This window comes from Anser cygnoides, chromosome 7, assembly GCF_040182565.1.
Source record: "Anser cygnoides isolate HZ-2024a breed goose chromosome 7, Taihu_goose_T2T_genome, whole genome shotgun sequence".
NCBI classification, from domain to species: Eukaryota; Metazoa; Chordata; class Aves; order Anseriformes; family Anatidae; genus Anser; species Anser cygnoides.
In genome coordinates this window covers 32,062,794-32,086,742 of record NC_089879.1, presented here as the reverse complement: position 1 = coordinate 32,086,742, position 23,949 = coordinate 32,062,794, and the positions used below count along the sequence as shown (strand labels likewise).

At 36.7% G+C, this 23,949-nt stretch overlaps 1 protein-coding gene across 3 annotated transcripts in view; it reads left to right on the top strand.

Moving 5' to 3' along the window:
- Positions 1–23,949, top strand: part of NRG3 (neuregulin 3) — a 406,747-nt gene that overhangs the window by 153,254 nt on the left and 229,544 nt on the right. For all 3 annotated transcript variants that reach the window (XM_067000739.1, XM_067000738.1, XM_067000737.1), the window contains exon 2: positions 18,105–18,234. In XM_067000739.1, the coding sequence (XP_066856840.1) occupies positions 18,105–18,234 (130 nt within the window). The remainder of the gene's footprint in view (positions 1–18,104; positions 18,235–23,949) is intronic.

Genomic DNA, 23,949 nt, shown 5'->3' with positions numbered 1-23,949 from the left:
GGAGTTGTAAGCCATGTGGGGGTGGACAGAGGGTGGTGCTTCAGTTCTTAATTACAATTCATTAAAAACTAAGCTTCGCTCTGAGAGTGAGATATGGAGTGATGAGTCCTTTCTGACTTCTAAAATAGGGCAGCAAAGACTTGCACGCAAAAGCAAATCTTTGCAAGGCTGAAGTTTAGATTTTTTAAAAAATGTCGTGAACATGGCTGCAGCTGCTAGAAGGCTGAATTTCAGCCAAAATTCTGTAAATGTATGAGCTTTCAGCTGCTTGCCTGGTTGTTTGCTATCCTCGGAAATCTCACATCTGCTTGATAATGCTGTGATGAAGTGCAATCTTAGACAAATCTGCAGAACTTGTAACATTGCATTGCTGCATGTGAAAGGACACTGTAGGTTCTGAGCTGAGAAGTGCAGCTCTAAGCATCGTTTCTCAGAACCGCTGTCTCAGGTAGAATAAGTAACTGTGCATGGAAAAACACAGGATCATTTGCATGTTACCTAATATCAGTGATTTATTTATTTCTGATGCGGTCGTTATTGACACTAATTGGCCATGTTAAGTTAATTATGGATGTGAAGATATTTTTTAGAACATCCCAAATATTGTCAGTAATCATGATGTTCATCTAAGCAACCATGGTATATGCAGCATGAGAAGACAGGACTGTGGGCCTTATTGATACCTGTTGGGTCTTTGTTCAGCCATAAAGGATGCCTGAAAATTCAAATTTTCTTTTACACTGGCTTTTCTTGATTCAATTTACAATAGCTTTTAATTTCTAAGTAGGCGGTTCAAGTGTGATTTAGATCATGGTACTCCACTGCTATTTTCTTCCAACTTGACCTCTGATGTACCACTAAACTGTGCAGAGATCTTCCTTAACATCAATGTCTCAGGTGTACTTATAGATGTACAAGGCTTATCAGTAAGTGTGTGACAGGACATACCAATCCTTTGTGTTTGATACAGAATTCCAACAGCTCATCTGGATCCCCACAGGATTAGCAGATACTGATGTGCTCTGTGTCTTGCTTTCCGCTCAAGCTGCAATCTCAAACGCTACATGCAGTGTGTGGGAAAGGGGGAAGGTTGGATAACAAAGACCTAAGGTGATCATTTTGTCTGTAACGTCCTTGTCATCCAGTAGGAAGAAAATTAGCTAGCAGAAACTATCATTGTGGATGTTTGACAGTAGTGAGGCAATAGCAAAAGAAAATACATAAATCTACTGAATGACCTTGAAACATATTCAACCTGAGAAAAAAGGAAGAAAATAGAGTAGCTGGCAAATGGAAAGACTGCCAAATGGGAAGTAAAACAGAATTTCCGCTATCTCAGGATTGATGAGTGTGTGTGTGTGTGTGTGTGTATATATATATATATATATACACACATATATATACACACACACACACATATATATATATATATATAGTCACCAGATGCCAGCTGGATTGCTCATGCTAACTAGATCATCTGAAGACTGTTCTAGCTCGTTCCAACTTACTCTAACTTCCAGTGCCTTGCAAAGGCTTTTGCAGCAAAAATGAGATCTGCCTGGAAGAAAGAAGTTCTGACTAAATCCTTGTCTAAATTTGCATATATGTCCATCTTGTATGTGCCAGTGGCTGTTTAAGGAGGCTGGCACGGGATCTGTTAAACAGCTTTTGTACTAATGAAGCTTTTTCCTAACCAAAAGATGGCTAATTCTATCCAACGCTCTATTGAAGCCAAAAATTTTAACTTGCTATGTTCCAGAGAACTTCTGGTTGTGTACTGTGGTTTCCCTGTCCTACCTTTTGCTCAGGTTTTAAGTCCAAACCAGCACACATCATCTGCTGCTTCTGAATGCATTCAGTCTAACTTTACCAAAAAGAAATTGAACACTGAAGCAATGCGAAGGGCACACCCTTAATAATAAATAAATCCCAGATTCAAAATGAACTGACTTGGAGTTTCAGTTGGAGAGAGTATTTTCAAGCCAGGCTTAGCAGTTTGGGAGAGGGTTTGTAATTTTATTTTTTTTTTCCTTTAAACGAGTGATGTTAGTAACCTTGGTTTCATATGAGTCTGGGTTCATAGGTAAGTCTAGTCAGAGAGAAAGCATCGGTACATTTGCTCTGTTTAAACTAGAGTTTAAGTGGAAGCTTCCACTTGTGAAATTATAGTTGTATATAAATGTGAATGGATAAAATCCGGAAATGTTGGATTCCTAAGTATATACCTGCTATTTCAAAGCTTAATGTAGGCCAGTGTTTAATGATTTGTACTTCTTGAGGTAATCCAACTTACATCTCTGCCATGTAAAATGTAGGCTTATATAGAGATATTTATTTATTTATTTTGCAGTTGTCAATATTACTTTCCTGAAAGGGCTCATCTTACCTGTTTGGATAAGCATGCTTTCTTTCTTGGTCAGAACTTGCACAGATAGAGCAAACTCTGCCTTGGGAAGATTTACGTAGGAAAACAGTAGGGCAGGAGGTCTGTGGAGGAAATGATTTTCATGTTTTCTTGGGAATGGCTTAGAAGCAAACATGTCTTGGTTAGGGCAGGCATTTATCTTGGTTTCCTCAGTTGTGCACTAAGATTGAACCTGTATGGGCTAGGTGATAAATTGTCATAAAGAACCGCTGTTTGAATCCACTCTCCTTGATATTTAAAGCCGAAACTACCTAAGTTGGAGAATTGTGACTTTCCTGTGACCTGAGCAACACTACATGAAAATTTCTTAGAAAACAATGCGGCTGAGGAAACAAAGCGAAAATTGTTCATTGGAGAAGGAAGGCGAGGAATGCTGTAATGCAAAAGTTTTTGTGTCTGGACTTCTTTCCACAAACTTGAAATGGGATGCTGCTAGAGGAGTTGATTAGCTTTAGGGTTCCTCTCCTATGAACCTCTGACAACAATTACTGAAGTATTTTGAGACCAGCTTATCTGATTTATCAGCTGATTTATCTTTTTGTTGGCCTTTTCCACACTTCCAAGAGTAGCACTTGTGCTCTCCAGAGGTTATATTACTAGGACTTCTGTTGCTGCTGCCAAAAATGTGCTGGCACAAAGACGCTGTCTGAGTCAGCTTTGTAACGTGACAAATTCTCAGACAGCTGCAGCAGTGATATGTTAGCTGCCTACTGGGCAGCTTCAGAATAGACAATAAATCTGCTACTAGTTATGAAATGTCATTAAAAGTAGCCTAATGCGATAGACAGTAGTGAAATGTGCTTATTTTTCTGGTTAACAGGTTGAAGGATATGCAAGTGATATAAGTTAGAACAGTTATTCAGTTGTGGCTGCATGTCTTGTTTGTACCAGCATTAAAAGAAGAATTTAAACTGTCAAAAGAAGATGATGCACTTTTTTTTCTCTTATTATTCAGTTATCTGTTAATTGCTCATACTGCACACTCATATTTCAGTGATCATAGCTGTCGCTTCTGTATTTTTCTCCAATTTCATGGCAGCAGAGTAGTGAATACGATGCATTTTCTGATTGAGAGATTGTAAAATGAAGTCAGGCTGCCACTGGAGGTGTTCAGTGTTGCATTTCCAAAACTGGACTTCTGTTGCTACTGGCTTGTAATTCTATGAGCATTATTAATGCTGCCGTGTGTAACTTACAGTTCGAGTTTAATTGGCCTTTTCTTTACCATACTAATACCTTCAGTCAACCAGAGCCTGCAGTCCTACTTTTTATGTCTCATTATGTTCCGTTCCTGTGCCCCAGCCTACATTTAATTTGCACAGGAGTGGAAATGAAGTTGTCAGTGCCATCTTGCAGCTATTCTCCTCCCCCTTACTTTAGCTATATCAGATGCCAACAGTGCTGATTTGTTGAACCTCAAGCTGTTTTGTTTAGCGCTGGCAAGCTGACTGCTTTGTAACCACCAAAGTGGTACAGTGAGACACAAAATGCGTGTGATATTGCCCAAATTTCTCACGAGTAAAGGTAGGAGATGCCAATTCAATTTCAACTGTATACTGCATTAATCTGAATAATAAAACAGGGATGCAACTTCAATATGTGAAATCCCATGTTCTCTACTAGCTCACATGGGTAAATGCCTGGGTTAGCACGTATTTGATTCAGCAGTATGAGAAAGCTAAGGCAAATGCATTTTCTACTTCAAGGCTAGAAGTCATCTTGCAAAGACAATTTTATTGAAAGATGCTGGCTACAATTGTGCATAGGCTGTATTGTCTAAACCAATTAATTGCAGGACTGGAGGGTGAGGTTGAATCTTAATGTTTTTCAGGGGGAGAGGAGAAGCTGATACCCTCTTTGTTCTTCTTCTTTCCTAGTATGAAATAGTGGAAATTAATGCATTTCCTAAAATATAACATCAAATGGTAAACATTTGTAACAGTGCAAATTTTTTGATGCTATGTTAACCTTGATTTTAACCTTTTTGATGTGAAAGCAGTGGTCACTTTGTTCTGTCATGCTATTTTCATTGTAACTTAAGTGTAATGGAAAATCGAGGTTTCTGTCGCATTACTGCTAGAAACCCACCGTGTATTTTCTGAGTTTGTGCAGCACTGGTGGAGAAACTGGCTGTTTCACACGCACACACATACCGTGTAAAAGCTTTCTTTCTTTTCTTTCTGTTACAATTCTTTATCAGGGAAATGAAATTAGCGTTTTTGTGTTTTTGTTCTTTTTTAATTAAATCAAAAAAAAAAACTTTTTTTTTTAAAAAGTGAACATAAGACCTGCAAAATTTGTTTACTCATACAAAATTAATCTGAATATGATTAAGGATTTTAAAATTCTAGTTGCAGTACTTGGGAATTTTTTCCTTGTGATCTCCAGTGGAGGTAAATAATTACTGGCATACTCTTACTTATAGCCTTCAATATTATTTTGAAGGGTGTATTGTCAAGGCTGACTAATGCATCTAGCACCCCACCACTCCCTCCCTCCCACCCCAAAAAAGAAAGGTAATGCATACCAAACCAAACAGATTATACTGTAAAAAGCTGATAGAGTATATTTAGTGCTCAGTATTATGGTTGCCTGCAATTATAATTCTGTTGCTCAAAACTGATTAAGGTCAAGTAAAATTTCTTGACTGAGCTGAGTATAAGAGATACGATGCCTACAAGAACTTAAAACCTCTAAATATTCTGGCAGAAAGAATTGGTGGTGGGATTCAATACAACCAGCAAATTGGGTTGCAGTGTACTTATGCTGTGGATGCCTGTAAGTGAAATAAGAGTTTTATTTTTACTTGCTTGTATGCATTTGTACACAGAGGTTATAACATTGTATATAATAAATATGTAAGGAATTACTAGAAAAGTAAGAGATGATAGCACGCTACTATATATATATATAAGTCACTGATAAATGCAGACTCCTCCTAATGTTTCAGTGCTTCATGTGCTTCTTGTGCTTAGGTCTCAAAAAGAACTAGTAGAACTTGAAACAAGCAGAGAAGAGTCAAAATGATGTTACTATTGAAAAATTGAGTCAATTTTCTTGATTATAGCAAGATGTAGCCACTGCAGAGATTACTAAATGTGATAGGTGAATAAATTAGACTTAGGTAGCTTATTCTTGTATTGAGTTGCTGGTACTTTATAATTCTCTCAGTAGCATTATATAAAAAAGCTGTGTGTGTCCGTTTCTATTGCCTGCCAGTCAGCCTTGTTGTAAACCACCTGCATTTAAGGAGCTGGTATATTGATAAAATTTTGAAATTAAAAAATTAAACACCTTGAAGTTGGAAATGCATATTTTAACTAATACTTCTCTGATTCTGTGAAATGCATATCATGAAACTTGCTCATCAGGTACTGTCTGTAAGACACAAGACCCATGCTCTTTTACTCAGGGTGTATATACTGATGGCTTATAAAATTAAATTAAATCTATAGAGCACATTGGATGTAGAGAGCATGATTTCAATTGCAACTTTACAGAGCACTGTGGCTTGTGGAAACTGAGGTGGAAAGTTGTAGCCCTAACTATGATTTGTAGTTTACCCTATGTCCCTCCACCTGTGGTGATGGTGGCCATGGTTAAGCAGGATTCCAGAGTGTGTTATACTGTGTTGCTGTGAAAGCATCTTGCCTGATAGTTGTGAACACCATGCCATCCATTTTCTTTACTCCTTTGTTCACAGTTAGCAAGAATATATATATTGGTTTACCCCACCAATTCTTTCAACTTTATAATCATAAGAAGCAAAGCCAAGAAGTCTTAACTGTTTTAAGCTTGTTTTGTACCAACTTCATACATTGCAGACAGTTTAACAGAAAAAGCTCTCTCTGATACTAGGCAATGACTTCAGTTTGAATCACAGGAATTAAACATTGTTTTATTTATGTTAGGACAAGACCAGAGGGAGATGGAACAAAATTTCATTTGAATGTGTGTCGAAGGCCAAGGATTTATGAAATAGAAAAAGATCACTTTTATACGAATCTGTTATTACAGATGAAATATCACAAAATAATAGTACAGATGATGTGATATTAGGTGCAATACCCCTTACATCCCTCGTTGAACTCAGTCCTAACCCTGGGTAATCTCTGTTCAAGTCTGCTTTGCGAAGCTGCAGTGGTCCATGGGGGAACCTTATTACCCGGCTCTTTATCAGAATTCACTGGCACTCCGCTACATTGAAATGTTGTGGCTTTACGTTATAAAGTTGCATGTAACTTACCTAACTTCTTTGCATTGGAAGATGCAATGCTATAGAATTGAGCAGTTGTATGCTGGCAGTAAGGTCAAGGGGATTTGCAGCATGAGCTCTGCTCTCAGTACCACGTCAGAACCAGGCAGAAAAGCATTCTGCTTGCCTAAAAAACTGTGAGATAAGCTGTGCACATTAAGAGACCTGGAGCTCCTGCAAGGACACTTTACCTTCTCAGGCCTATCCCTTTTCTGTTCTGGAAGACTAAATTAAAAGAATAAAGGGGAGGAAATGAGATTTTTTAAAAAACGTGTACATATATGTGTATCGAAAGAAGGAAATATGTGTTTCTTTATGAAAGGAAATGCTGAGAATAACATTGTTTCATAGCCTGACTTTGCATCTCTGCTCCGCAAGGATGTCAAAATGATAAATGCAATAGTGAATAAACTTTAGATTGTCTGCCTTGGAGTAAAGCACAAGGTTTGGGTTAAAATTGCATTTCTCATTTCCTTCACTTCTACTCAATGTGTTATTTGACCTACTTCAGTTCCTTGGAGAAAAAGACAGACAACCTACTAATAGCTTCTTGATAATTAATATATTCACATTGCAATGTAAAGTTTTTCCCTACGTAACTAGTATTATCTTTTTATTTCCATTATGCATCTATTTTTAGCCTACAGTACTTTGTCAGAGACTAGAAAGGATTCATTAAACATACTACTAACACATATGAAAACATATTACTGGGTAATTCCTTTACAACGTTAACAAAATTGCAAATGATCCAAAAGAACTATAAAATGGCTCAATGTCTTTTTCCAGAAGAACTTTCTGATAGTGTTGTATATACAGACTTGCAAATACTGATTATTCCAGGTCTGTGATTGAAAAAACCTTGGCGTTCAGCTAGGAAACTTGCCAGGTAGCATTATTGAGGAGACCTTAGTTGCCAATTGTAGTGCTGCTTTCCTTTAGCAATACCTGGGGAAGCTAAAGCCCTACGCATCTACTAGACAGTGATATTTAGCTCTTTACACTCTTGTGTATATGTTGTGCTGCTTATTTACACAAACGCAAGCTTTTGGAAAAAATACAGTCCTTTCAAGAGTGCTTAGGTTTTTAGCGTTGGAAGCTTTGAACATTGTTTTAGCGTAAGACTGAATTGCGTTCTTACATTCGTGACAGAAAAACAAATGTTTGCAGCAACAACTGCATGTTGTTGTTAATGGTCTAAGCATAGTTAGTTGTGCCACTTCTAATTTCTGATTAAATCAGTAATTTCTCAGCAAAGTCCAGATATGTTCTATCATAACTTTTCAAATGTTTCAGAATAGTCTCTATGTAAAAGTGGGCATTGTAATGAAAATTACTAATAGCTCTGTGGAAATGACTTATCTGCATTACAACATAACGTCTATTCCTTACATTTTGCATAGCCGTCTTATTTTTCTTCTTTAATTTTTGTATTCTGTGAACACTTAGAAGGAATAATTTATTAAGTCTTTAAAATATAGAGGTGAATAATTGAATTCTCATCACACTTTAAGGAATTTGCAGATGGTTCTAATGAGCTGTAAATCACAAAATACTTGTTCCCAGAAGAATTTTCTTGCACGACAGTTCTTATTAAAAAAGGAAGATTGCTTCAGTGTTGATAATGTTTGCTGTGTCACTATGGAATGCTAACTAATTGTAGTTTTCCATTACTTCACAGCAGCATAGCCTACCTGGCTGCTCTCTGTGATATGATTACTGCGTAAGGATAAAAAGCATTGGAGAGGCCTGAGCGGTCGAAAGAAGAGCCATTAATGTCAGTGAATGCCTGCTCAAGCATTCATCACTATTAGCTTAACAGTTCTTGAAAACGGAATTCATACTCTGCCCATTGATGATAACAGTACAGCATCCTTTTATAGTAAGCAGTAAAATCACCTTTGCTCTTCTGAGCAGTGGTTTGGGCATATCTACAGACTTAAACGTTGTATCTCATTTTCCCATCATTTTGGAAAGCTCTTTAAGGGCATTAAAGTCAGTAAAAATTAATTTTAATTTTAAAAATTAAATTAAAACAAACCAGTTGCCATTCTTTATTTGCGATATATCGAAACCTGAAAAACACTTTTCATTTCTACTAATAAACTGTTTTGTACATCAAAAATAAACTATTACTGCTTCAGTTGTGTAGTGTATGGTTTGGGTATTCTTAAGCATTCCCTGAGTATCGCCTTATCTCAGTCTGATATAAGGGGGCAAAATCAGTCCGGTGAGAGTGACTGGGCATGGCAGCAGATTGTTTAAGGAAATTGCAGAAGTTCTAACACCTGCTATTAAATGAGCCCTGTTTGGAGCAGGAGGTCTGGCTGGATACCTTCCAGTTAAAATTATTTATCAATTTGTGGAAAAACTCGTGGGCTCAGTTTGCAGAAAAGCCAGAAGTCATTCATTTTTACATCTAACATTTTTGCTTTTATAAAACTCTCAGGCATCAGTTATGTGCCTTAGAGCTACTTGGAGATTTCTCAGCCTTGGGGGCATAACTTGATTTGGAGATAGGACAGCAAAGCAAATGCTGGGTGGCAGCATGCAAAGGCTGACAAAGGCCGGGTCACTTAAGGTCCAGGAGCTGAGACTGGATTGGTGTTTGGGAGCCTTCAGCTAGGGTTAGGAATTTGCAGTGTCAGAGGCGTTTACGTTTCTCAGCTTGCCTGGGAGGTGGGAGTGGGTGAGGCAGCTGGGAAGGGGATCCAGAATTTCTGAGCTGTGCAAAATGGCAGGAATAGTGCTGGAGAGCTGCCTCCTATTCCCCCTTGTGCGCCCTTCTCCCTCTGCCAGAGCTCCCACCTGCTTCCTCATAGAGGAGAAATGCAGGCAGCAGTTTTAGTGCTGGGCTTAAAGAATCCAAGAGTCCATGTTTTAGTTTCCAAGAGTCCATGTGTTTTAGAACTTTGGAGCACTGTACTAGTGTACTTTTCTTAGATGAACAAACCAGATCAATGATGTGACTTGTGATGGGAATCAGGCAACGTGGGACAAGGCAAGAGCCATGTGTGGGATCAGCTGGAGGTGGGCCGCAGCTCATTCCAGCGCTGTCACCTCCAAGGTGGGTGCGGAAGGAACTGCCTGCACACAGCAGCACAGACGTTGAGATCCTAGGCCTCTGCCATCATCTTTCCTCTGGTCCTTGCTTTGCCAGCGTGAGGACAGAGAAGACAGTTGTGATGTGGGAAAGAGAAGTATTTGCAGCACTAATATATATATATTTTTCTGCTGTGTATAATAATGATTGCAACACCATTTTAGTACTTCAGTGAGTTATTTAGATCATTGCACTTCTTATATTTCCTTTTAAATATTTCCATTTCAATATACCAGATTTGAAAGTGCAAAGTTCTGAAGCGCTTTAATTATTTATGAGGAACTCCAACCAAATCCAGTTAGAAGTAACAGCCCTTCCCAAGCAATGAGATTTGAATTCTCTTGAGATCACTTGAAGGTGAGCATGAAAAATAAAGGAAAATGATTCTGATTTAAGGCAACTTACTTCTCTTTTTTATTGCTGTTCTTGATAAATAATGATTAACCGTAGCTCCAAACTAACATTCTCTCCAGTACCCAAACTAAGCCAAAAATATTTCATCACAAACTTCCTGATGCACTTTACTGTAGGTTTTATACACAAAGATTTATTTCTTTCATTGCAGCTTGCTGATGGTTGTAGATTCCCCAGATGTGATGTTATGCTTGCTTTCTTCTAACATCTTGTAACCTATGCAGAACTGTTCTGTTTTTCTGATGGTTTTGATTGTTTCAGAATTTTTTTTGCACCCCTGAAAATGTCTTCTGATTTACTCTACTACTTTTATGCTGGTCTGCAAGTCACTTTATTTTACTGTATTTATTTCTCCATCTCTTGGACAGTATTTCCTAAGCTGTTTTCACATCCAAAGCAAGCAAAATCCATGTCCCCTCTTGATGCAATGGTGCCATACAAGCTTTTGATTTCTCCAGTGGTGCAAGTACAGCTAGTCAGATGGGAGGGACAGATCGGGGGACAGTAGGTCCACCCCACTTCTTCACTGCGTTCCTCTGTGATTTTTTTTCACATCAATTAATGAGAAGTTCCACAAAAAGACACCTGAATACATGGCTGATTGGCAAAAGCACTCTGCACCTAGAGCTCCCATCACAGCCGTCACGACTCAATTTTGAAAATAACTCTTCACGTTGAATGCTAAAACCTTTTAGAGTTTTAGTCACTCCTGTTGCTGCTCTCCTAGATGCTGAACTTCTGAAAAACCCTAGCCTTTTGTTTCCCACAGGCTCTTTCCTGAGTCATCTCCCATTTGTTCAGCTTTCACTGATTTCAGTTTGAGCTGTACAGGAGAATGCAGCCTCTGATGTGCAATTCTGCACGTACATACATGCATTTCATTGGTGTTCAGGATTCAGGATTTAAGTTCCGGTAGATATGACCAGGTGATACATTTTGAAGTGGTGCTGGTTTTATTTTCTTTTCTTCTTTTGAGTTTCAGTTGCAAGATACCATTAGGTGGACATTTTTACATACATTATCTTGGCTTTTTGGCTTTTTTTTTTCCCAAGTTGTGAAAACAAAGTACTAGTTTAGTAGGTAAGAAGTCTGCAGCAAGCAAGCAGCTCTCCAACAGCACATGCTATTTTGCTAATAATACACAAGTCGCTTGAAAATCCTTTAATATATTTTCAAGCTATGATTTAGTGCTCATGTATTGTGATTTCAAGCTGATAACGCATGTGGAAAATGTGAATATAATTTATTTCTGGAACGAGGTCACACTTCAAGAATTAATTTTGGAGTCACTGACAGAGAATGCATGATGATTTTTTTTTCCAAAAAATAATTTCTTGTACATTTTGGAAGCTTCAGTTGTTGTTTCTGTGCAATAGTGGATGTGATGCTGCTCTGCTGATACGGTACAGAAGTATAGTCTGTTCAAGGATGAGGCTGGTTTGTACCCGCAGAGAAGTTTCACAGAAAGGGCTTTGGAGAGCTAAATTAATATCACGTGAACTTGCTTATATAATTAAACTCAAGGGAAAAACATTTAGACCTTTTCTTATTGATAACGATTTTGAGTACTTCCACAATATGGCTGGTAAGCCAACTACTATAAATGAGGATGCTTTCATGCATCTGTTGCTTTACCAGTTTGTTGCTAAATTACACAGATTCCTGCATTTGAATCTGAAGGGTAGTAGAAAAGCTCCAAGTATTTCCATATCTATAGTACAATTTCACTTAATATCACAATGCAGTCAAATCCTCTTAAATGTTATTAGCTTAAATAAAATTTTGTCTGGCAAAAATGGCTAAGGGGTGGCTGCTTGAATAGTCAGCATTCAGGATTTGATTGCTAGTTAATGGGAAGCTATTGAAGTGAGGTAAAATATTTTTTTTTATATTTTCATTAAGGTTTTGGTTTTAATTTTAGATGAATCATGCAAGCAGTTCAAGTAAATTTAGAACAGGGACCATTTCCTTTGAAAAAGAAAGTTTTGAATTGTAGATATTTTTATATTTTGGCTCATAATTTATCATAATTCAATTATCCTAGCAGTCTCCCATGGCTAAAGTCAATTAGTGTTCAGTTACTACGGACAAAGGAAGATTTCTTCTTTGCATTAGAAATGAGTCTGTCTTGAATTTTTCTTGAGTTAGTTGCCAATACTTGTAAAGAGTTACCATGAACTTAGGTTACATCACAACAACCCTTACCAAGTAATATTTAAGTCCTCCATTCCCTTAATGAATATCATGGGTAGGGGCTTGGTATCTTTCCCCCAACCACCTTTTCATTTATGTCTAAAAGCATGGGAACAAAAATTTTAGGTTATACATTTTTAAGATTCAGAGCATGTGAGTAGTCAAAATAATATATAAACCACTCCATGTTTGATTTTATGTTTTGTTTTGCTTTGCAAGACCCTTTCCAGCAGAGCTACCACATAACTGTAAAATACCATGAGAATCGCTCCATGATCCTATAAGAACTGCATGGAATACTGTTTATACAGTCATTGTAAATATTTTGCTGTTGACTCCGCTGAATAAAAAATATTATACTCTGTATGCTATTAAATTCTCTTTTATGTGATCTTCTTTATAGACTGCAGTAATGATATAAAAAATATAGTGTCAGAAGGGGCTTTTTCTGAGTAGCTTTTGTTTTGGTAACTGGAATTGCTTGGTAATCCAGTTATCTGTAATTGGCTTACTTTTTTGTAGTACATTTAAAATCTGATCAGTGATTTAAAATGAGTATTTTGCTTCTGTAGGTTTTCAGAGAAATGACCAATTACAAATGAATAATAAAAAAAGGAAGTTAGTTGATACTAAATCTGTAAGGCTGACAATATACAATGGTAGTCAAAACAGGCAGTGTTTTCTAAGTAGTATTTTGGTCTTAAACACTGTTTGGTACTAACAGACTAAGTTGTTGTCATACATGCATTTAGTCAATGAACGTTACCAGGAAGCATGAAATTTGCATGCCCAGCCGCTTGTATCTTCAGAGAGTGTAAGCATAATCATTTTGTTGCTTCTTTACCTTGTGTGTTGTTTTTTTTTTCACTCTGGCAGTGACAGCTGTGTATCTGGAAAAAGTGTTTACAAGGAGGTGCGTGCAGTATGGGTATTTTGGAAAAATAGTGTGGAGAACTTATTTTTACTTGTGATGTATCCAATAATGTTTCTAAAGCCAGAATGTTGTGAGCCAGGAGTGATGGGTGGGAACAGTTTCTTCTACTGCACCTACATAGAAATAGCTTCCATGAATGCTACTGTTTTCTAGGATATTTTAAATTTCTTGTTCTCTCTTTTCCTGCATTTGTGTAGGCTTATTAATATCAGAACATAGTACTGGAAACAATGAATCTGGTAGCCTTGAAGGGGGGTATCTGTATTATGCCTTGACGATCATTCAATAAATTAGCTGTAATGAGCCATCCTGTGCTAGTATAACATGTTGAAATAAATGAGAGAACAGTAAAACATAAAGTCACTAACACCTCTTTAGACCATAGCAAAATAAAGTCTGAAAACTTGCTGATTAAATTTTCTTCAACATTCCCAAATAACTTCATTTTTCCAACCAACTCCATGCTACTAAATGAAGGATTTTGAAGCCTTCCTTTCAAACTTGAACTGTGTTCTTGTTCATTTGATCAAACAGTGGCATATGAGACTTGGTAATGGAATATCTGTTTTTTGAGTAGGGGAATAATCATGCATAAAGATTCGCTGATTAAGCGAGCCAGTAAAAGTAAAGCGAAAGTGTCTAGAAATTCTTTATTCCAATTCAGTTGAAAAGATTCCAGCAGAAATCAATGGTCCCTGCTGCTTTTACATGAAACACCTGGACACTTGACAATTAAAAGAAAAAAAAAAAAACTAGAGGGGAAAAAACAAGACCATAAAGGATTATGGATTATTGGCATTTATGTACTGAATTTGAGGACATCTGAATGCATAACAGAGGTTCCCTTTTGTTACCTATAAGTGTTTGGGTCTCACACCAACACACAAAGACTAGAAATAAATTAAAGGGCTGTACGAGTAATTTTGTGAGTGCTTAGGTTTTATAGCCTATAAAAAGAGAATCCTTGAAAGAAATTCTAACTTCACAATAAAATGGTGAATACTTAGCCAGCTGATGAAGGACAGTGCCATCAAAATGTCAATTCAGGGTGTGGTAGCAGTCATACAAAAGAGGAAAAGCAAAATAGATGACAGGATTTACTGGAAAAGGAATCAAGAAAGCTAGATTGTCTCTAGTGTTATCCATTGTCTTGTCCCTTTTGTAGTTCTGTTTAGAACAAGTTTTTAGATATCTTTTTTCAATCTTTGATGAAGCTGGATACTGGGGAAAAAGAATGTTTCATTATGAATGCAACATGAAATGGAAACAGCAGCAAAATTGTAAGCTTTCAGAAAACTTGCATATCGTGTATGGGAGTGTATCCAGAAGAAAATATAAACAAAGAAAAACCCTCCAGGGATCTCTAGGATATCAATTTTTAATTGTTTTTGTTTAAAATTTTTTTTGAGGTGATCAGTTTTTTTGACCAGTTAAAACCCAAGCTGTGCCTGCGTATCGCCTTACATGTGAGCGTAAAAAAAAACTTCCATGTGTTAACCTTCATGCCTCAAATTGCTGTTCACAAAATGGAAATGAGCACATTATTGAATATGGGAAATTTTTAAAAGTTGAGAATTCCCTTTTTTGCATCCCTTTTGAAGGGAAGTGATCATAGGTCTGTCTTGGCAAAATATGAGCAGCAAGGCCTGACTGCTCCCAGGAGCAGAAGGGTGGCACGAGGCCCTGCATGCTGCCCTGCGGCCTGGCCGCCTGCCCATTCCTCTGGCCTTTGCAGTCCGGACACCAGCTGTATGTGGGCTGTTTCCCCTCACATCGACCTGTTTTGGCTGGCACAAATAATTCCAAGACAAGATTGTGTAATTTAAAATTGAATTCTAATTGGACTGCATTCTTTAAAAATAATAATAATACAAAATACTGTGTAATTTTCAACCTAAGGAGAGCTTTCCAGGTCTGTCATGAGGAGCTGTCTGCATCGTCACCTCAATCTACAACTCTTGTGCTTAATTTGAAAGGCCACCTGCAGAACTCAGAAATGTAAGAAAGCTTGAAATGATCCCCAAGTGGGGAAAACAAAGCATTGCAATTTTAGGCCCGTTCATGGATCTGCAGGGGCAGAGCACTGTGTCCCTCCGCTGCCAGCCTGGCAGAGGCCTAATCAGAAGGGCTGCTTTGGTGCACTGCCTGGACACACTGTGGTTGCAGCATAGGTCAGTAGGGAGGCTTGGTTACTTGTGGAATTTGGGTTAATGCCCAAAAAAATGAAGCTTTGTCTTCACTGGCACTTTTGCCATTGTGAAATGGCACGTGCTCAGCCTTAGCTCTGCTCTGAAGCTGCTGAATTGGCACCAGTTTCTGCTGGGGACTTGATTTAATTTTGAATAACGTTGAGCAGAGAAATGATTAAAGTAAAATAGTACAAAACCTCTGAAGAATATATTTAATTTAAAACTTTAAAATGCTGACCTTGACAAGGCATTTTTGAGTTAATTACAGTAGAAGAGGAGCATCCTGCTCTTTAAGCAGCATGCTCTGAGAATTCAGCACATCACTACCTCAAAGACACGCTTTGCAGTACTGCGTGCCTCCTTTCTTTTCCTGCTGGCCTTTGGGACAGCTCAGATTACTTTGGTCTGTGTAATGCAACTACCTTCATAAAGGTATTTGCATGGATTGTTTCTTCAGAGCAGGCTGACAAACATAAGTGATCTGTTCTCAAAAGCCGTATCGAGTTGAGATGCTGCTCATCAAACAGTTCTAGTTTGGTAATTATCACAAGTGCTTTCAAATAACATTATCTCCAGATTCTCTTATTTAAAAGGGATGGAAATATCATGTCTGATTACTGTTGTGTGTGTGTATACATCACTATATATGTTTATTATGCAGATTTTCAATGGTGAAGTAAGTGCTCCTCTATGAAACTGACCTTAAACAGGTAACTGGGTGCTGCTTTCTACCTGAAGATATTTTTGTTATATAAGACCCAATCACTCTGGCAATGTCAGCAGACATTCTTGGCACTGTTTGCATTTACAAACATCTCATATTGTTTCCAAAATTCAGTTTGATACATTTCAATACAGGGCTGGCTTGCAGTCGTTGAAGGCAGTAGTTTTTTATAGCCTGTACCTTTTTCGTGAGTTCCACTATGTTGCGTCTCTGAAAGATGTCAGTGTGCATCATCTTCAACAAAGTAGCATGGGCAATGGCAGGACCTTTCATTCTAAATCTGTGTAAACATTTGAAGGGAGACTGTTTATTTCCAGTTGTGGACTTTTTTTCCCCCTCCACTGAGAACTTTGAACTAAAATACTTTCTCTCTGGGAAAAAGTGTTTTTTGAGGATTAGGGTGTGTGTGTATATATGCATATATTTCTTTTCAGACGAATACTGTTAATCTTCCTCCACTTAGGCTGGGTGACGAAGAAACATTATAAAATTGTTTTCATTAAAATACTCTAAGAATGAAGACACAGTTACTTTGCAACCATTTTGGAATGAAGAGATTTCTGTAAAGTATCATTCTTCAATTGTACTTACGAGTGTCCTCTTTTATTTCAGTGCTTTACTTTTCAACTTGGTAGTACCTTGGTAGATAGTTACTTTGGTTTTAGTTATAAGCAAAAAGAAAGTTAATATGTTTTATATAATTTTGAGTTTGTCAAGTTCCAGGAGCATTAAATATAGCTCCATTCCTTTGACAGTTCCAGAATAATTTGTGGTGGTCTGTATGGGTGAAATGTTCTCTTACAACTTCAGTATATATTAGTATATTAGATCCTGCTTCTTGTCCCAGCAATTTGAGAAAGAATTTAAGTTTTGGAAATTAGGCTTGTATATGAAGATTGAACCATAGCTCTATGGAAATCATTGTCTACTTTGAAAGTCACACATCGTTAGAAAATGCTGGCTTTAGTGAAAAGAATTAAAATGGTGTTAGACATCTTCCTCTGAAAATTTCAGTTTATTGTTGATTAATCCAAGTGAATTGGAAAAGTTAAAGCAGAAGGCAGGAACAGTGGTTCACCCTGGCATGCTGGCAACCTATTCCAGATCTTGTTATGTAACTAGTCTGTTAGTCATCATTTTGGAATATATAAAGTGTAATGCACTTTTTGGAATTATGTTGTGGGGGAAAGAGGAGGGACCCTATAGAGGATATGCCTGAAATGAAACAATCTATAGCGTGTTGCTTTTGTTTATATTCTAGGCCAGTTTTTGTGACTGGTGTATCAAATTAGTGTTGTCTGTAGGTTTTTGGCTTTGTTTTTTCTTTCATTGTGGGTTTTGTGTGTGTGCGTTTTCAGGTGGTTAATGTATTAACTATTTTTATCATTTTTCATGAAAAGAACTATATAATTTAAAACCATATTTAAGTTTATTAATATGAAAATAAACCACATCTATTGTTCTGGTTTAAAAATACATAGTAATAGAAGATGACTACAATAATTTCTTTAAGTGTTAGCAGTAGTCATCATCGTAAAAATACAGGGTAGTAGGAAAAAATAGGCGCTTTTATCTTTTAGAAATGGGAAGTGTTTGGAAATTATACGCAACTTTGCTTCACTGTAGTTTCTTTTTTTCTGGTAATATTTCCAAATGTAAGATTCTTTTTGTGAATCTTCTTAAGTCCTACTGCTAATAATATTACAGTTGTACTGTAATTTGCTTGCACTGTGCTGTTGCTGTCAGTTAATTATTTAGACTGTCTTGATCAGTTGATGTTATGGAGACTAATTTGATCAAATTGAAAAACATTCAATGTTTAGCCTTTAAGCTTTTCTTTATTTTTTTTTTGTTCTATCTTCCATAGATACTACAACGTACTCCACTGAGCGATCTGAGCACTTTAAGCCATGCAAAGACAAGGATCTTGCATATTGTCTCAATGAAGGGGAATGCTTTGTGATCGAAACCTTAACAGGATCGCATAAACACTGCCGGTAAGTCATTTGCAAAGTAATTTGGTTAAAATAATAATAATAATAATCTTCTGTTCTGGGGAGACAACAGCCAAAAAAAAAAAAAGACATTTAGATTTAGAATGTTATAAATGTAAAGCACTGGAATTTATTTGCACTTGATTGCTTCCCTCCCCATTTTCTTTTGGCTCCTGGATAATATTTATAAACAAAAATACAGCATTACAAAAAGCAAGATTTTAGTTACTTTTATAGATAAATCTTCAATATTCTATTTTCTAATGGTACAAGCAAGAATGAATTTTTACTTATAATAGCCTTGTGTTCCTTTAAATGCCAGGAGTATTCCTTTATTTTGTGTACTCAAAGTATAGCTTTGACAGTAGCTGTATGCAGTGTTCATTAAGAGAGGGGAAGAGTTGTTCACTTGGCAGTTTAAAGTATTTGGGTTTCCTAGTTTAATTACTGAAAGATAAAATGGGTTGTGATGACCATGTGAACTTGCTATGGATAGCTGTTCTGCAGTTTCATACCGATCAAATTCTGTTAATATGTATGAACACCTTGAACATATACTTAAGAATATCAGAAACAAAAAACAGATTGCCAAAGTTTCTCTAGGTGTAGAGGCCAGTAAAAGGGATTGTTATGCAGAAGGAGTACTTTTAACATCTTAAAGATGAGAAGAAAAAAATCCTGAACTATTCAAACAATCATTTATATAGAAGTGGTACAAATGAAATCTTTTATTTCTAATATTTTACTGTTTGGCATACAGTGGATGTATCTAAATGTATGCTTAAATACTAAACTGAGGGTTCAAATACAATATAGTTATCTGTGACATAAACGATAAAAGTGCCTGAGACACTCAGAAGCTTTACTGAGTGATTTGGGACCTAGCTGAAGGTTGGTCCCTCAAGAAAAGAAAATCACAGCATCATTTGTGCCTAGTTTGAAAGTGGAAATTTATGGATTTAAAGATTGGTGCATGTTTATAATATTTCTGAGATTTTTACTTTAAATTCTCTCCTGGCAATTTTTCCCATGCAGTTGTTTGTGCTTCAGTGATCATTTCCCCTGTTTGCTTTCTGTTTTCTTATGGTATGCTTACTAAATTAATAATTATGAGTTGTTAACTGTGGAAAAATGTTGTCCTTTCAACTTCCATCATAAAAGGTTACAGGTATTGTTTTCTCAAATCGAGTGGGTAATTTCAGTCTTTCTTAGAAGTGTCATGAACTTTGAACAAGGAAATTACATCACTCACATATTTAAACATTTTTCATTGTCAGGAAACTCAAACTGGACAAAACTGATAGATTTATGAGCAGAAAGAAATGAACATAAGAATTGGGCTTAAATTTATTCACGAAATTCTGTGCACAGAATTTAGTAAACTTCTAGTAAACTATATGGATTAGGCTATCATATCTGCAAGAGTTTATCTCATAAGAGATCATCTGTCTCTTTTTTTCTGATTTTCAAGATTTTTCCCGTTGTCTGCATTTGCCAAATTCTTGTTTATTCGCTGTGATTCTAATGCCACATTCTGACTAAAGGCTAGAGGCTTTTCCATCCAGGCATTTCCCCTTAACTAAGCAAGCCATAATGTTGAGTTTTCATTCTCTCCATCAAAGCAAAATTTTTCATCGCCTTCTCGTGTGTTATTTTTCCATAGGGAAATACAGGTATCTCATTTGTGAATCTGTTAGCTCTGGCATGTAGCAGATTTGCATCGCTTGTACAAGTTTCAGACGCTGGCACATTCTCTGGGAATTAAACATCTGTTTATTTCAGTGGGTACTCTGAAGTGTGCAACATGAAAAGATGTGTATATGGACATAAAAATTCATATAGCAAAATCTGAGAAGTAAAACTTAAAAGGTGATTAAACAAGTTATAATGCTTAGTTTAATTTTTTAAGGACCTTGAAAAGTGTAAGTGGCAGCTCATTTAGAATCATTTTTATGGTAGTTAAGTATGTCATTAATCACTTTTAGAGCAATTTATTTAGAATCAGATTTTCATGATGTCCAGTTTGAAGAGAAACTGTTTAATTTGACCTTCAAATTCTGTATCTAGCTTGGTAACAGATTGTGTATCTCTTTTTCATGACCAGTGCTGTAGTGAGCAGGATGCAGGTGTTTTTCTATCTGCAGCTTAGAACCATGCTCTGAAATAGCAGCTAGAATGTACTCATAGAGAAAAATACAATGTTGGTGTACTGGATTTGTCCTCTAACTAGAAGAAAAGTAATTTTCCCTGAGAATGAAAGGGTTATGGAATTCCCCTTGCAATTCAAAGAACCATTTGAATACTGAATTATGAAGATTTAGAGTGTGAAATGATACTTTGTTCTTAGAATCAAGCGGCATTGTATATTCTCATTAAGAGTTTGATTTTGCATCTGTTCTGAGAACAGAGCACCAATTTACTGAAATGGGAATTTGCCATGTGGAACAGCTGCAGACAGAAGATCTTGATGTAGCAGAAAACTTGAGTCCCGCTCTGTCAGGTTGAAATAGTGATGGTAGATGTGCTTAGGCAGTTGTACAATCATTCTTGTGTCTGTACACGTATGAGGACATGCATGTGAATTATTGTTTTTTAAAAAAATGCCTGGGGATGGAAAGTGACAGTTGTGTAACAAATGAGAGATGCTGGGTGCTCTTTGTGCTATTTTAAACGTGTGACTTCAGTATTTATTTTTGTGAGTGGTTTAACATGAGCTGGTTTTAAGGATAGTGTAGGTCAACAGTAGGGAAACTAGATATTTAGCTTCTCCATATGTTGAAATTTCTTCCCTGTTGCCTTCTTGAGAATCTAAAATGATTGGGAGGGTGTTTTTCGTTGCTATTTACACAAAACAAATCAAGCACACAGTCAATACTGACACATCACCGTTTAACTGGATATTATGTAAAGCAGCTTTTACCAGGAAAAAAAAATAAAAGAAAAAAAGTATAATTTTATTTCAAAGACTGTATCTCAAGTTTCATTGTGTCATTTTGTGTCTTATTTTTTCCTCCTTTGTTTCCAAGTTAATTCTTCTACCATTTTATGTCTTTTTAGTCCTTTAGTCCCCTTCATTCCTTCTGATTACCCATTTAGGACTGCAAGATGCTGGATGAATAAGGGGCTAAAACTTCTGAAGGGAGTAGAGGATTGCACTGTTGTTAAACTTCTTTTCCAAAAGAAGCCATTAGGACTATTGTATATGCAGTGGAAATCTTGGAGTGGCAATGAACTCTAATGTATTCTTTATCCATTTGAGTATGTTGGATGAGATATTCCTTTTGTCACTTGTTTTTGTCCTTCATGAAGAAAGCAGTAGAAAACCCAAGTGTATTTTCTGAAAGTAGAAAGTCTTTGAAAGAGTAGATTCACAAATGCACAGTAAAGAAAACACTTCCTTGTTAATGTAAATACAGCAGATTGTGCATATACATCCAAAGGGGACTACTCTGGTTATTGCTCCCAAGTGTTCAGATTCCATAGTACAATCTTTGGGTTGACCTGGTTCTGATAAGAATTCTGAGCTTGGTATTCTTACTCAATTTTATGCATAAAAATTTCCTTTTTACACTTCTTGATGGAAAAAATGATACCAGCGTTGCTCAGTTATGCCTAAAAACTGTTATGAGACCCAAAGGATTAAATTTTCCTTTAATGAAAGTCCAATTTGTATAAATGTTTATTATATACTGTCAGCTTTTATTCTTGATCTTTCACATAGTGGTAACTGTAATTGAGGTGCAGCCCTTGCTGTCAGTGAAAGCAGGAGAAAGATATCAAGCAGACTGGAATTAGAACAGCTCTGAGCAGGGCATAGGGCATTCCTTCTTTGGGAAGGAATTCTTCACTCAGAGGGTGGTGAGGCACTGGCACAGGTTGCCCAGAGCAGCTGTGGATGCCCCATCTCTGGAAGTGTTCATGGCCAGGCTGGATGGGGCTTTGAGAACCCTGGTCTAGAGGGCAGTGTCCCTGCCTATAACAGGGAGTTGAAACTGGATGGGCTTTAAGGTCCAACCCAAACCATTCTATGCTTCTATGATTCTGTGATACATGTACCTAACCGTAAGTTAAAAATCTAAAAAGATAAATTGATTGTTTTCCTGTTTCAGTTATATACCACCTTATCTAGATTTTTGCAGCCTGACCTAGGTATTTTAACATACCAGCTACCATGTTTAGTGTTGTTCCCATCTCATTACACACAGCAACATTTCTTGAGAGCATTACCAACATATAAGTAAAGCAAAACCAGAAAATAATTTGCTATTGAATGACAACAAATAAGGCATTTTGTTGATGTCCCAATATTACAAGGTTAGTTTAATAAAAAAGAATCCATGGTGTTGACAATGTAATATACGGCTACAAGAATGTAAAGGAGGAAGAAAGCTGTGCTTTAAACTTAGGACACTTTCCATGTCAAGGGCAATCAACACACCTCCTGTTGTGAAAATTATTGGCTTACGAGCACAGCTGTAGCACACATCTAGATTATATTTGTGTAGTTGCAAACATCATTAGCTGGAAATGCTGCCATTTTTACTTTCTTCTTTACTTAAGAAAGCTGAGGTGAACTTGAAATACTGCATTGTGTGTTTTTAAGCAACTACATTTTAATACAGGTATCACATTGTGTTACTATTGCATCGCCTGCTTATTCAGCAGCACTTTTAAAACTCTTGGTTGCCTTCAGCACTGCAGTTGTTTCTGTTAGCTCAAGTGAAGCTGCCTGTGTGCCCAAAGCTTTGCAACTGTGATACTTCTCAAAGCTCAGGCTTGTGAAAAGTCAAGTTGCAGAACCTCTGGCCAAGAAGTCTCTTGCACAGTCTGTGCATCCCAAGGGTAGAATCTGCTCAGCTATATTGACGTAGTCAAGACTATACTAACAAAAAGCAAGTAAGTCTTTATTTCTTTAAGTAATATTAAGCACAAATCTGGAATTATAACTACTTTTCCCTTTTTTATTGGAATACCTCTGTTTTTCTGGTCTAGTTTTAGATACCTGTTTTCCTTTCCCCCCCAAAACAAACAATTAAAAAAAGTGGAAAAAAACACACCAGTTTGGTGAATACTCTTTCAAGCTCCTGCCCCTTGAAATTATGGAAAGAAGTTGCATGGCTTCGCTGTCATGTACCTGTTTTATCCTTACAAATCTCTTTAGATAGGAACTGTGAAGAAATCTGGTTTCTAAACCTGAGAATGAAATGGTGCAAAGCCCAAGAGATCTGTAGGACTCATACTTGTTACCTAGGAATCATAAGTTTTTATGTTATTGTCCAATCTGATGTGATTTTTTTTATTACTTGGTCTGAAATTATATGTAATTAATATCTAAGATTTGAGCTAATTTAAATAAACCAGTTAATCAGGATTCAAACTAAATTATCACACCAAAAACTAACCTTCGCCTGCATAAAAACAGTACTTTTCCAGATATTCTTACTCTGTTCCTAATAGTTCTTTAAAACTAAGACCCTTCAAGTCTGATATTGTGGTATAATTGTTCAGTAAATAAGTTTTTTTTTTAAATTTGAAGCTTGTGTTTACATGTACAAACTTCACAAAAACAAATGAAAATCTTTTAACATCCTTCCCTAGTGAAATAGTGTACAACTGTATTATGTGATACACACACTGAATACGGCTGTATTCGGTAACACCTGATTGTTAAAATTAATCAATAATTACGGTACTTTGACAAGAAGCTTTCTTGAGAGC